This window comes from Glandiceps talaboti, chromosome 21 (assembly GCF_964340395.1).
Source record: "Glandiceps talaboti chromosome 21, keGlaTala1.1, whole genome shotgun sequence".
In the NCBI taxonomy this organism is placed as follows: Eukaryota; Metazoa; Hemichordata; class Enteropneusta; family Spengelidae; genus Glandiceps; species Glandiceps talaboti.
Window position 1 is genome coordinate 11,895,266 of NC_135569.1, and position 15,272 is coordinate 11,910,537.

The window sequence follows — 15,272 nt, forward strand, 5'->3', positions numbered from 1 at the left end:
GAGCCGAGGACCCCCAACGTCGATTTTCTCGCTCAGAGTAATCACGTGACTACGGGGATTCCCTGAACTCTATGCCATGGCGTCACCTACGATCGAAAAGATCGGTAATATGGAATGTTTTCGTTACGATGGCGTACCGATCCCTGCGAAAGTTACAAACGCAAGCAACATTGATGCCCTGAAGACGTTTGAAGTCCGTGATGATGATGTGTGGGTCGTGTCGTACCCAAGAACAGGTCAGTGCAGTAGATCGATTATGTACCCCAGTACTATCATGACTATAGTCAGTACCCGTGGCCCTAGTCTATCAGCTAGCCCTCGGATGTTCTTCCGATAAAATACGACACACAGCCGAACAACGCTATCGAGGATGGAACATTCGGACAAGCCCTCACATGCGAATTTCGTTCGCTTATATAGTTATAGCATCGAAAGAAAGCCCGAACGTCTAGCAGCAAGACTACCGTGGCCCCTGCTTGCAGACGGAGTAAGTCGCCCCTTCCTTCTCCACGCGATACATCATTCATGACTTTAATCATAGACCCTCCACCACCAACCGTTGGTGGTGGAGGGTCTATTCTTTAAAATATGTAACTGACGCACATGTTGTTGTTTTCACAATAACCTCCTACCTATTCTAGTCTGGTCCGGGAGTCTGGTAGAGGTACGACGTCATGTCTTTATCAGGACTCGAGTGTGGACATAGTTATTGCCACATGGATCGGCAGGAATGTAATTGATTGGTCAATCGATCGATCGATCGATCGATCGATCGATCGATCGATCGATTGATTGATTGATTGATTGGTTGGTTGGTTGGTTGGTTGGTTGGTTGGTTGGTTGGTTGGTTGGTTGGTCAAGTTGGTTGGTTGGTTGGATGGTTGGTTGGTTGGTTGGTTGAATTATCATTTTTTGTGGTTACATAAAACATTTTGTGTGGTATTGATCAATTGACTGATCCTGTGGTGATATAACACTTTTTTCTTCTTTCCCTGGCTCGTTTTGTCTTTCAGCTGTATATAATTCTCTCTTTGTTGACTAAATCATATTTCGTACAGGGTCTATGACAAAATACAGACACCTTGTCCATCCTTCTCCTCTTATCTAAATGAAAACACCCTTAATCTTATAATTACTAAGGCACCCATTACAGGAACAGGTTGCTTTATCTAGTACCTTCAGGGAGATTATAACACCAAGCCATCATATACTCTCTTTTATAGAAGATCGATCAATCAATTACATGCCTGCTGATCCCTGTGGTATATCTCCTGCTACACCCATGGTGAAACTATATACCCTACACCAGGGGGTACGGACGCGATACTGACAATGTCAATGAGAAGAGAGGGACAATATCAGAATCGAGTCCCGACGCACACCGTCCGCAAGCTAGGACGAGAGTGAAAGTGGGTTATACTTCTATGGTGTATCTGTGCATTATAACTGAATGTTTTAGAACAGTTTCGAAAGCCCACCATATATTGTATTTTGTGTAAATTTGATAATATGTTTACAAGGGTTGGACTAGATTATTTTGCTAGTCAACGACCGCTAATCCCCTTTTCCTGTTACAGGGGGTTGGACTCTGTTAGTTGTTAGTCAACTACCTCTAATCACTGTTATAGGGGTTGAAATCTATTAGTTGCTAGGCAACTACCTCTAATCCCTGTTATAGGGGTTGGACTCTATTAGTTGCTAGGCAACTACCTCTAATCCCTGTTATAGGGGTTGGAATCTATTAGTTGCTAGGCAACTACCTCTAATCACTGTTATAGGGGTTGAAATCTATTAGTTGCTAGGCAACTACCTCTAATCCCTGTTATAGGGGTTGGACTCTATTAGTTGCTAGGCAACTACCTCTAATCTTCTTTCCTGGCCATGTTATCATGTGATTTTTGTTGTCATTAAATGTATACACTATCTTAGACATAATTTATTTGTGGGGATAACTGATATAACAACCTCGCTGTACATGTACTATACTGAAAACATGTTGTGCATTTTAATTGACTTACCCCCCCCCCCACCCTCGATATGTAAGTATTCGTCATCCCATCCTAATTTCAACGTTGTCGTATATTCAAATTCCAGGTAGTCACTGGGTGAGAAATATCATATACAATATAGTGAACTGTGACAAACCAGAAATAGCCCTACCTGTGGACGACTTGGCCCCATTTGCAGAATTCAACGAATTTTCAACAGGTAACAGTTATTTGCGTACGTTGTCTTGGAAACACAATATTGTAGAAAAGAATGATAGTACGTTCACAATAAGAGGATGAACATTTCCAAAATTGTGTACGAATAATTTTGAATATTTATATAAATTCTTTGAAATGCAATTTGCGTTCCTTCACAGTCCAACTACCGGCATGTAGCCATTAGTTCGTTCATCAGTACCAGATACCACTTCGTCCCAGTCTCTGACTTTGTCCTAAAATTACCTCTTGGTGGCAGCATTTACATTATTTTGAAAGTTTTGTGTAACGGTTTGTAAAAGTACAATGTTTAGTCTTTCAATACTCAAACTAAACGTTAGCTTCATAGAAACTAACATCTGACATTGTATTTGCAGGGCAGCCTCGACATGAACAGCTTACAGCTGCCCCTAGATCAGAACGTCGAATTATTGGTACTCATTTATATGCATCTATGTCACCAAGGCAACTATTTGAACGGAAAGGAAAGGTAGTATGCTCAACATCGAGGTGGGGGGGGGGTGAGGGTCATCGCAAAGTAGTTATGGACATGCGGTTTTGAATTCCCCCTTTTTCAACCCGTACACTTTTGAGTTTTGAATTCTTAAACTATATTTAAGATTTGGACCTTTGAATACACCGACAAAGTAGTTCCATATATACATACCATGTACACATACATACATACATACATACATACATACATACATACATACATACATACATACATACATACATACATACATACACACATACATACATACATACATACATACATACATACATACATACATACATACATTGTACATACATGCATGCATGCATGAATGCATGCATGCATACATACATACATACATACATACATACATACATACATACATACATACATACATACATACATACATACATACATACACACACACACACACACACACACATACATACATACATACATACATACATACATACATACATACATACATACATACATACATACCACTCGACCTAGCTCTGGATGTATACGATACGAGATTCGACATGTGTCGAAACCCCACGACCGTTTTACGGTACCGTCCCAGGCTATTATTTTGAAGAAATAATAGCGCTGGTTTGTGAGAATGGGAAACCCCATAGCATATATTTCCAGAGCTACACGCCACCCTATTCTCACATTAAATGTACACATATGTCAAGGGTTCATTTCGACATGCTTACCAACCTATCAATGTCGCCCCCATTACACATGTGCTCCTTCTCTTCATCCCTCATCCCCACCTCCTACACAATGTACATCTTTCGAGGATTGATTCCTTCATTTCATCTACTCATGAGCCTAATCTATTTTTACAACAATGACGTCGTTACACATACAAGTTCCTGTTTTTATTTCACAGGTTATATATCTTCTAAGAAACCCCAAAGATGTTGCTTTATCGTTGTATCACTTTCTTCCTGTGAATGAAGAAGAAACGTTCGTTGAATTCGCTGAGAATTGTCTTAATGGAGAAGGTATTAACCACAGCGAAACAAGTGTTACCAAAACCTTACACCATACACAGAGAGGAATCGAGTTTTGGAACACGTGTCATTGTACATTAATTAAAGTGGCACAAGCTGAGTTTATAAACTTTTTATTCAAGTGAAAATACTTACATAAAACCTTGATTAAACTATTCTAGTATAATATTAATGTCAATACATGCCTTTTATGCCAGTACTGTTGCCTTCTGGTCTTGTCAGAACACTTGATTGCCGTGTATGGATTCTTGGACATTTTTTATACGTATCAAAAAATTACGTCATCGGATTGTTTATATGTTATATCTTAATACCAGGTTTGAGTTTAGGCAATTGCAAGTGATAGTTACGTATGCTTCAGTAAGTAGAATAAGTTACATTGTACAAGTAACTTTTAAATACACAGCGTACATCTAGCCCCAAAACATATAAACTCAGCTTATGCCCCTTTAAGCAGATATTGCCAAATTTACAAAACAGTTTTATATCTTGCTTTCTGTAAAACAGGCAACTGAAACAAGCTTGGTAATAACTCTCTGGATTTGTGGGCACGATTAAAAACAGTAAATATTAATTTTAACATATTCGTATTTAACCACAGGGCCCAGCGAGCATGTAATTGATTGATCGATTGATCGATTTATTGATTGATTTATTATTTGGTTGAATGATGACCGATTGAATGATCATTTTTTTGTGGTGCAGTATAACTTATTTTGTGTATGATATTGATGAATTCACTCATTGAGTTTTGTGGTGATATAAAACTTTTTCTTCTTTCCCTGGCCACTTTTCTCTTTTTCAGTTGTATGTAATTCTCTCTTTATTAACTAAATAAAGACACCCCATTCATTCTTTTCTCCTCTTATCTAAATTTTAAAAAACCTTGATCAATATCACACACAAAATAAGTTATATTGCACCACAAAAATTACGTTATGTATCTCCAGTAAGTAGAATACTGTGAGTACCTTTTAAATATACAGCAAAAACTATGCCCAAATATGTATAAACTATGCCCAAATATGCATGTCCAAATACGTATAAACTATGCCCAAATATGTATAAACTATGCCCAAATATGCATGTCCAAATATGTATAAACTATGCCCAAATATGTATAAACTATGCCCAAATATGTATAAACTATGCCCAAATATGTATGCCCAAATACGTATAAACTATGCCCAAATATGTATAAACTATGCCCAAATATGTATGTCCAAATACGTATAAACTATGCCCAAATACGTATAAACCATGCCCAAATATGTATAAACTATGCCCAAATATGTATGCCCAAATACGTATAAACTATGCCCAAATACGTATAAACTATGCCCAAATATGCATGTCCAAATACGTATAAACTATGCCCAAATATGTATAAACTATGCCCAAATACGTATAAACTATGCCCAAATACGTATAAACTATATGCCCAAATATGTATAAACTATGCCCAAATATGTATGTCCAAATACGTATACGTATAAACTCAGCGCGTGTCCCTTTAAGCATTGAATACAGTGAAGATGAAAATGCGTTTTGTTTCTTTTTTCCCGTTTTAGTGGGGTTTGGTTCGTACACTGACAATATTATATCATGGTGGGAGAAGAAAGAATCTTGCAACTTTTACCTTCTTAATTTCGAGGATCTTAAGTCGGTAAGTACAACGTCTTACCTCACCATATTTGGCAGTGCGTTGTTGATTGACCAACCAATTAAGCCATTTTGAGGCATATGACATACAAAAGCGAAACGGGTTTTAAAAAGTTTAGAAATCAAGGTACCAATAATCATGTGTCGGTTAACTACGTTGTATCTCATTGGTTCGGCATATATAGATTTACCCCCCAAAACTCAAAGACTGTTACACTTGCAAACTATACGAAACCAAGACTGTAAAGGTGTAGTTTGTATTAGGATTAAAATTGGAGTGTGAAAAACAGTTATCGGGCACAGAGTTATAGAAAAAGTTACTACACACACACACACACACACACACGCACGCAAGCACGCACACATACACACACACACACACACACATAATCCTTATGGCCCCACTGATAATTAGGATAACACTCATGCGAAAACTTGGGATTGAAACCCTGGTTTACAAAATAGTATGCATAATTTATCAGGTCAACATTCCTTTTTATTCAAGTTTTTAAAATAATCATGTAATTTTCTCTCAAATGTTTTATCTAACAAGGATGTGGACAATGGTATCAGGAAGTTGGCCACCGAACTGAATATTACTCTGTCTGACTCTGATGTAGAAACAGTGAAGACACGTTGTTCTATGGAAGCTATGAAAAAGAAAGCAGAAGAAATGAGAAATGCTGGCAAAATAACATCAGTTAAAGTTTACAGAAAAGGTAGGAACAAAATTCTGAACAAGAAGTATGTGACAATGTGTTTCCGGTAACTTAGGCGAAACAACTCCCAAATGTGTGTTTTTCCGATAACATGGTTTTAGAAAATAGGGTAGGTAGCCCGGGATTTTATTTTATTGTATTTTATGGTTTAATTGTTTTTATTTTTGAAAAATATTGCTGCGACCCAAAAACAAAGAATTTGCATGAAGCCGATAATTATGCATGACCTATTGTTATCTTACTACACTTCTATACGATGCGTGATGACTTAGTGTGATTTTAAATTGTTTTGACCAAAGTATCGGAGGTTTGAAGGCTAGTCAATCTTAGAGGACTTGGCACAGTTAGCCTTGGATCATGGATCGGTGAGCATCTCTCACGACACCCAGCTCCAACTTTGAATGAGGCCGTGAGGCCAAAATCAGCAGGGCTATCACGAATCGAATAAAGTTTACGTTCAAGTTTTACTCAAAATATAGTCTCGATCGTATACATGTAATTATACTGTTTTCCTCTACTACTTACTTATGATGCTCTCTTACACCACACGTACGTATTACAAAGGGTTCAGGTGACGTGAAGCTCCTCGGCTTACTTCCCAAGATGCCTTTCGCCATACAACATGTCTCTTTGAACCAGATTTGCAAATTTTTCATAGCTCCATTTTCAAAGATGCCACACAATGCAGGATTGGTAGAAATGTTTTTTCCGTGTTTCCTAAGGGACGATCACCCAGTGTCACACAAGCACAATAAACAAACTTCGTTCGTTTAGGGAGGAGTGGTTCTGACGTCAATGTGATTGCTGAACTTCATTTTCGCACTTCTAACCAAATTTCGAAAACTTTCACGCCTTCAACGATAACAAATTCTGTATTTCCTACTGAGATGTTGATAAGTTGATAAAAATTTACTTCTAATGTGATATACAGTGCTTGAGGTTCCGATAGTATTTTAATAATGCCATGTATACCATCATGTTTTTATATTGCATTTATCGCAGTGGTGTAAACCGCTACATTTTTCATCATGGTCTACCTCATATATAAACATGTCGATATCGCACTTGAGGGAGGGAGAGGTACTCTTACTTAGTAATCTATACCAACTTATTGAGCTTGTTGCGACAATGTGTGTCTGCGATCATCCCTAAGCATAAGAAATTCAGCCTAGATTAAATCTTTGTCCCCTTGAATGTTAAATAAGTTTAATTGTTAAAATCTGAAATGTCTTTCTTCCTTATTTTCAGGAGTGTCAGGTGGTTGGAAAAGCGCCTTCACAGTTGCCCTCAGTGAGAAGTTTGATAAAGTATTTGCTGATAAATTAGATCATTTGAATATAAAATTTACATATTGATATGGCTGACGTAATTGTGTTGTCACGTGTGTGATTTTGTGGACTTTATGTTGATTCTCACTTGTACAGTGTCGTTTGCAAAGATAATTTGGTTGTCAATAAATGAATACATATTGCATAAAATGTATACAGTTCTACCTAGCAACTACGACCATGCCCACAGCAACAGCGAACTGAGCGAGCTGTGTGTACCGGTATATCCGTTTTGACAGGATATGCAAAGTGTGTGAATATTTAAGAAACTGACAGTGTACATCAGAATACCAGCAAGTAAGACTACGTATTCAGCGTAAAGAACGAACATTCAATATAATTTGGTACATATACTTCAAATATAACAAAGCGCGTATGTTCTGAAAAGCTTATTGATGTAACTGTTTTAATGGGTCATTTGCATAATTTATGATTTTCAGTAATCAGGCCATATCATAGAGACATCAAATTCAATGTAATTTACTGCATACACCAACCATAAGTCCCTCTGTTCTCACGGCTAAGCCGCTCGGCATACATAGAAAGATTGGGGACGATAGTCACGAGTCTGGCAGCGAGACTATCCCCCGGGCTGCATCACATCATGCATATCACGGATTATCGTAAGAGAAAAATCTCTCGGAAAATCTTGGGGAAAATCTTCCAGATATTTACCTTTTATTCTGTTGCTGTGAAGATTTTTCTAAAGCATGGCGACGTTTCCTATTTTAGCGGCCCACGATTAGGGAATTATCATGATATGAAAATTGACCCATGTTTAGGGATTTGTTCGTGAAAAAGTGACCCATTTTGGCGGCACATACCCGTACACTTTTCTATGGGAGTATCCCCGGGTATACCAGCATAATCTTGTTCACTTTATAGAAAGCCACCCACCATCACAACCTTTATATAATGTCATACCACTGAGTATACCAACATTCGTCAATTGTATATTATATTGTTTATTGAAATTGTTTATTGAACAACAAGGATACCTGATGTAGTTTGTTTACGTTTTGCAATTTCTTCATTTCAATAACCTTTCACAAAATTATTGTGTTGTGACACATTTTACTAAAGGAACAACAACAACAACAACAACAACAACAAGTAAAATGAAATGAAACACCAGGGAATGAAAGATGGCACCATGCTAAACAGAAAAAAACTCACCACATGTAGGTAGTTTTAACACAGCTTGAGACAACGTAACTCAATAGGTTGAGAGAATTCAGTTGTATTATGCAAATTTTTGACGTCATATGATAAAATCCCTGCGCTACTAATAGAACTCATCATTGCCTTGATAATCCCATATAAGCTTATGAGAGTATGGCATATGATCTCCAGCAAAAGAAAACACGTGACTCTGGGGGTACCCTGAATTCAATGTGATAATGGCGTCAGCTTCGACTGAAAATATCGGTAAACTGGATTGTTTTCGTTACGATGGCGTACCGATGCCTTCGCTCTTTTTAAGCGCAAGCAACATCGATGCCTTAAAGACGTTTGAAGTCCGTGACGACGATGTGTGGGTTGTGTCTTACCCAAGAACAGGTCAGTAGGTTTTCTTGTCCACACTTCGGCAAATGAAGGCATATATGTCTGTACGACTTCGCGAATGTTTTCACCATCGTGTATGTGTACCCGATACAAACAACGCCATTTGATTACCTACCGATGCTCTCCTTACATGACCCATTTACTTCAAATCTTAAAAAATTCAGTTACAGGTCATAGTAATTCTCAGTAATTTCAATTACAGTGACACGAGGTTTTAATAAACACAGGGAAATATAGTCCTGCTTGCATTCTGACAATTGTCCCTCCAGAGCCAGGGTTGTGTCAGTAATATAGACCCGTGCACCGTCTGCGAGCAGGACTAAGGGAATTAAATAGAACAACCCCAGCTCCATAGACTTATATGTCAGTAAATAATGTGAAGGAAAAACTCGGTCTTACAGTGCTACGGAAAGCCCTTAAGAGTTTATCGATACAGAACTTTCGACTATACATAGAATTCATACTCCAAAACCATAAAATCCTCATGGCACAAGTGACCCTTGATCCAGAGGTGACCCCACCACATACAAGGAAAACAATTAATCGTCTGTGACCTCAAAAACTCGGTTTAGCAGGAATATGGAAAGCCCTTGAGAATTTACCGATACAAAATTTTCGACTAATTCATGCTCCAAAACTAATCGTCATGGCACAAGTAACCAGTGACCCAGAGTTGACCCCATCACAGACAAGTAAAAAACAGTTGTCTGTGACCTCACATGCCTCACGTGATATTTCATTGACACTCTTGAGAATCGACAAAAAACTAGATTTTGTATGTATCGTTCAGCCCTGCAGCTGCAATTATAACTACTGCAAATGTTGTTCCTTTTGTTCATATAATGATGTACTTACTACAGTGTGATCACCCTGTGATCAACTGCTACTATAAGCACCCCTCAAATTGACATGATTTCCCCCCAAGTAAACAAGTTTGGGATTACAGGAGTTAACTAGGTCATACAAGGTGTGGTCGGGTAGTCAAAAGACACAGCTCTCGTTTGTTTGACATACCTTCCTCACGTGACATTGTGTAAGCTTCACAACCTCAATAAAGTATGGACGTCTACGCATTCATTAAAGGGGCACAAGCTGAGTTTATAAGTTTTTGGGTGTAAGCTTACTTTTTGCTGTAGATTAAACTATACATTCTTGTATTAAACGTTACTGAAGCATTTTAACCACAGTTTGTTACTGGCAGAACTAAAACTTTGTATTAAGGAATATACTGCATAATCATCCAATGACGTAATTTGTCATGTATAATCATCCAATGACGTAATTTGTCATGCATAATCATCCAATGACGTAATTTGTCATGCGCAATAAAAAATATCTTAAATACAAAAAAAAACAAAAAACAGCAACAATACAGAAGTAGTACAGCAACAAGCTGAAATCGTAATCACTTTGGGGTTGCTGATTTTTGGGTGCGAACCCAAAAATTAATTTGTGTTATACCATATTATGTGCACAGCTACATATAACACAGATCTGTTTACCCACTGACAATTCAATATTGTTTGGGTATACAATGTGTATACGTCATGAGCATTTGTCATCCTATCCTAATTCAAGATACCATTTTTTCCCGAATTTTAGGTAGTCACTGGGTGAGAAATGTCATATACAATATAGTGAACTGTGACAAACCCGAAGTAGCCCTACCTATGGACGACTTGGCTCCATTTGCAGAATGTAACATATTTACAACAGGTAACAATAATTCATATAATAAGTTCACAGCAGGAGGCTAGGATGCACTGTTTCGAAATTAAATTTTGAAATACAACTTGTAGCCGGACTGCATCATAATTCGTTTGTTCATCAGACTCCAAAGTACAAATACGAGGCCACAGCGCCCTCTTTGATCGTTACCTGCTACGGGCATGCCATTTCAATCAAACAGCTTGTGACTAAGATATGCTTGAGATTCTTGAATACTAATTAGACTAATTACCATAATCATTTACTTTTGACAATTTCAAGTTTTCACGTTGTACAACTGTACTAGTAACACACAACAAACTGACATCTGTAATTGTCTTGCAGGACAACCTCGACATGTCGAACTTACAGCAGCCCCTAGATCAGAACGTCGAATTATAGGTAGCCATTTCCAGACACATATGTTACCACGGGAACTATTTGAACGGAAAGGGAAGGTAGTATACTCAAGAGATAGTTACCTAGAAACTGTAAGGCTAATTCTTACAAATTTAGTCCTAAATTTATGGAACTCTTCTCCTTTGTCTGTAGTATATATATCCAGTGTTTTGTTTCAAACATGTTCCTGGTAATAAATGTATTTTTAAGAGACACTACGTACGTGTAGAATGAAATATTCGCCATTGGTGGCATTCTTGTCAAAAAGTACATCTTTCGGGAGTGATCCCAATGTGTGACCGACTCCTGACCATATTTCAAACAAAGACAATGTCATTGCACAATTTCCTGTCTTTTATTTCACAGGTTATATATCTTCTAAGAAATCCAAAGGATACAGCATTGTCTTATTATCACTTTCTACCTTTGAAAGAAGAAGATTCATTTCGAGAATTTGCTGAGAATTTTCTTGATGGTGAAGGTATGTGTTTGCATAGTTTATTTACATTTCACGATAGTTGACTTTCCATCGTCGTATATACTAGTATACCTTCACATTATTTTCTTTCCAGTGCCGTTCGGTTCGTACACTGACAATATTATATCATGGTGGAAAAAGAAAGATCTGTGCAACTTTTACCTTCTTCATTTTGAAGAGCTAAAACTGGTGAGTACACTTTCTCCCAAATTTTAGTCCAGAGATTGAAAAAAGTACTGAAGCAAACAACGTTTAAGTCCTTCAAAATGAACTTCAGGTATAACCCCCACATAGTACGTGAATAAGTTAATTCATAAAGAATACCCTTTCTTCCTTTATTTAGTTTATATGTTCATAAAAGTAGTTGAAGACGTTGGAGAAACTTTAGTGTATGAATGATTCCAAAATGACTCCAAAAGACCCAAGGTGTCATCATCTTGCAACTTATTCACCAATCAGAGAGCTCCTTTGACACCATGGTCCAACTGCTCTGGGGAATCTATGTTTAGTTTTGCATATACAATACTAACCTAAGATTTGCATGTAATTTACATAATATATCATCCAACCATTAAGAATAGTCATTAAAGTGTCACAGAGTTCTCAAGTGAAAATACCAACATAAAACCACAATTAAACTACTTTAGTGTAATGTTATTGACAATGCATGCCTTCTATATCATTACAGTTGTCTTCTGGCAAGTGTTAGAAAAGTTGATTGCATAGTAGGGAGTTCATAGACGTATTTTGATGCGTATGGTAAATTACGTCATCGGATCGATGATTTGATATATCTTAATACAAGGACTGAGTTCAATCAATTGCAATCAATGTTTGAATACATAGAATATTGCGAGTACCTTTTTAATATACAGCAAATAAATATACCTCAAACTGTAACAACACAGCTTGTGCCCCTTTAAAGTTTCTCTACATTATGTCTTCAAGGATATGGACAATGGTATCAGGGAGTTGGCAGCCGAACTGAATATTACTCTGTCTGATTCTGATGTAGAAACAGTGAAGACACGTTGTTCTATTGAAGCTATGAAAAAGAAAGCAGAAGAAATGAGAAATGCTGGCAAATTAAAATCTGTTAAAGTGTACAGAAAAGGTAAGCAGGAAGTTCGGTACCATTGTATACAAACTTGGACAGGAAGCCTTAGCATGAGATCAATGGATGTATACATGGTTTAGGATCATGGTATAAGAGTTGTTTCACAGTGCCAGAGATTATTAGCTGCGTGCTTAGGGGAACCGGAAGAGTCGTTTTCACCAACCCTGCATCGCAACGACCTCTCGAAAACAGAGTACATATAAGATCTGAACAGACCTGGTGCTTTAAAAAAAGTCTCGCGATGAACTTTCTGTGTTTCTAAAGCACAAGAAATGCAGCTGAGATGAAGTTAGCCTCATCATTGTCCCCCAGTTATTTATAGTCGAAATATCAAAGTATTATCTGTAATCTAAGTTTGTCTTTCTTCCTTTTCTTTCAGGAGTGCCAGGTGGTTGGAAAAGTGCCTTCACAGTTGCCCTCAGTGAGAAGTTTGACAAAGTGTTTGCTGATAGATTAGATCATTTGAATATCAAATTTACATATTGATATGAATAATACAAGTACAAATGTAATCAACAAACCTTCTCTATGCAAATACATGATTTCAAATACTAATTGGCAAGGTTTAGTTTACACTGGACAGACTTAAGTCTTTCCTACGTTTTGCAGTGCTGCTGTGATGAGACACCTCTGTTTGTGTAATAAGCACTTAGTTCTTTTAACTTAAATATTGGACACAAGAAGCTATAGAGAGAGTTATGTCTTGATTGACGAGAAAAATTTTGACAGTGCAAATACAATCTAGGTTTTTTAGCACAACTGAACTGAGGTTCAGTAGTGCTATAGGGATCGCCCGGCGTCTGTGTGTGTGTGTGTGTGTGTGTGTGTGTGTGTGTGTGTGTGTGTGTGTGTGTGTGTGTAAACAACTTAAAGTCAAAAACCGCTGAACCGATTGCCATGATATTTGGTGGGTCCATTACCTTGGGTGTCTAGTTGGGAAATTGTTCAAATCAAAATGATCGCATCACAGGTGTGTGATTTGGGTAAAAAAATGTGATTTTTAGTAAAAACAACTTAAACTCAGAAACTACTGGGCAGATTGGTGCAAACTTTGGTGGGAACATTGTTAAGGGAGGGGGGGGGGTAAAGTAAGATTTGTTCATGACGTGATGATTCCATCAGTGATATGCAAATTAGGGCTAAAAATGGGTCTTTTTGGTCAAAAATCTATAATTCCAAAACTACTTAGCAGATTGGGCTGAAATTTAATGGGAATGCATCTAGGGATGTATGGACGAAGAAATATTAAGCATACAATGATTCCATGAGTGATATGCAAATTAGGTGTAAAAATGTTCATTTTTGGTCAAAAACTTATATCTCAAAAAGTACTTGGTCACGGGCCGAGTCTGAAACTTGGTGAGATGTTTCTGAAAGTGTTATTTTGCAGATTTTCTTGAAAACATTTTGAGAAAATTGGCCCTATCGACCATGACCACGCCCTTAGCAACAACCACATGGCAGTATATTCTGGTCAAATAACAACATCATCTGGTAGGCAAATGAGTAAACATTCAAAAATGTATGCAAATACCCTAGCAACCATGACCACGCCAATAGCAACAGTCAAACGGTCGTGTATTTCACAAAGATAACAACAGGGATTAATAGACAATTGAATAAACATTCAAAAAATGTATGTAAATTTGCCTAGCAACAAGACCACGCCCATAGCAACAGCCAAATGATCATGTATATTGCAAAGATAACAACAGGAATAGAAAGACAAATGAATAAACATTCAAAAATGTATGCAAATGTGCCTAGCAACAAGACCACGCCCATAGTAACAGCCAAATAATCACATATATTGCAAAGATAACAACAGGAATAGAAAGACAAATGAATAAACATTCAAAAATGTATGTAAATATGCCTAGCAACAAGACCACGCCCATAGCAACAGCCAAATGATCACGTATATTGCAAAGATAATATCAGGAATTCATACACAAGTGAACAAAAACATTAAAAATGTATGCAAATATATCTAACAACATGACCACGCCCATAGCAACAGCCAAATGATAGCATATATCGTAAAGATAGCAACATGGTTGGATAGGCTACTGGATAGTCATTCAACAAATGAACACCTATTGTTAGCATAGACTACCATATGGATAAACATTTTTTTTAAAAACTGTACAGTTGTGCTACAACGCCATTGACGGTATTTTTTATTTATATTTTATTACACTATTCTTTAATTCTTGTATAGTTTATAATATTATAATTTATTACCAACGCCTTCTGAGGGTGTTTTCTTTTACTGTTGCATCTTCAGATTATGATATTGTACAATTTGCTTCTCTGCAGTAAAAGTTATCACGTTTTGTTAAACTATTAACAAAAATAATGTGTTGCTCATTTTGAATGATCGTGGAATCAAATATCACCAGATAAACTGAATGACTCCGGTAAGGAGGAGAAATATGTAACAGGGTGTAAACTGAATCCTTACCATATAAGGACAGCACTCTTTTGATTGGTTCAAACACACTTTATATGAATACGAAATTCTAAGCTACCATAGTATGTTGGAAACTTGGTAAAATTCATAAAATAAGCGAG

The 15,272-nt window shown here is 37.2% G+C and overlaps 2 protein-coding genes across 2 annotated transcripts; both read left to right on the top strand.

Moving 5' to 3' along the window:
* The first annotated feature begins 68 nt into the window (after nt 1-68).
* Nucleotides 69-7,468, top strand: LOC144451837 (sulfotransferase 6B1-like). The gene is made up of 7 exons (XM_078142740.1): nt 69-236; nt 2,095-2,208; nt 2,582-2,694; nt 3,599-3,713; nt 5,294-5,388; nt 5,938-6,103; nt 7,352-7,468. The coding sequence occupies exons 1-7, from the start codon at nt 77-79 to the stop codon at nt 7,456-7,458; spliced, it is 870 nt and encodes a 289-aa protein (XP_077998866.1). The 5' UTR covers nt 69-76; the 3' UTR covers nt 7,459-7,468.
* A 1,352-nt stretch (nt 7,469-8,820) lies between these two features.
* On the top strand, nt 8,821-13,507 carry LOC144451836 (amine sulfotransferase-like). The gene is made up of 7 exons (XM_078142738.1): nt 8,821-8,991; nt 10,600-10,713; nt 11,050-11,162; nt 11,470-11,584; nt 11,676-11,770; nt 12,530-12,695; nt 13,078-13,507. The coding sequence occupies exons 1-7, from the start codon at nt 8,832-8,834 to the stop codon at nt 13,182-13,184; spliced, it is 870 nt and encodes a 289-aa protein (XP_077998864.1). The 5' UTR covers nt 8,821-8,831; the 3' UTR covers nt 13,185-13,507.
* The last annotated feature ends 1,765 nt before the right edge of the window (nt 13,508-15,272 follow it).

Excerpts from the sequence above, each read along its gene's own strand:
- LOC144451837 (XM_078142740.1), top strand. The coding sequence starts at position 77 with ATGGCGTCACCTACGATCGAAAAGATCGGTAATATGGAATGTTTTCGT. Across the intron at positions 3,714-5,293 it reads GAATTGTCTTAATGGAGAAG|TGGGGTTTGGTTCGTACACT; the intron begins GTATTAACCACA and ends TTCCCGTTTTAG. Across the intron at positions 6,104-7,351 it reads AGTTAAAGTTTACAGAAAAG|GAGTGTCAGGTGGTTGGAAA; the intron begins GTAGGAACAAAA and ends CCTTATTTTCAG.
- LOC144451836 (XM_078142738.1), top strand. The coding sequence starts at position 8,832 with ATGGCGTCAGCTTCGACTGAAAATATCGGTAAACTGGATTGTTTTCGT. Across the intron at positions 11,771-12,529 it reads ATTTTGAAGAGCTAAAACTG|GATATGGACAATGGTATCAG; the intron begins GTGAGTACACTT and ends TATGTCTTCAAG. Across the intron at positions 12,696-13,077 it reads TGTTAAAGTGTACAGAAAAG|GAGTGCCAGGTGGTTGGAAA; the intron begins GTAAGCAGGAAG and ends CTTTTCTTTCAG.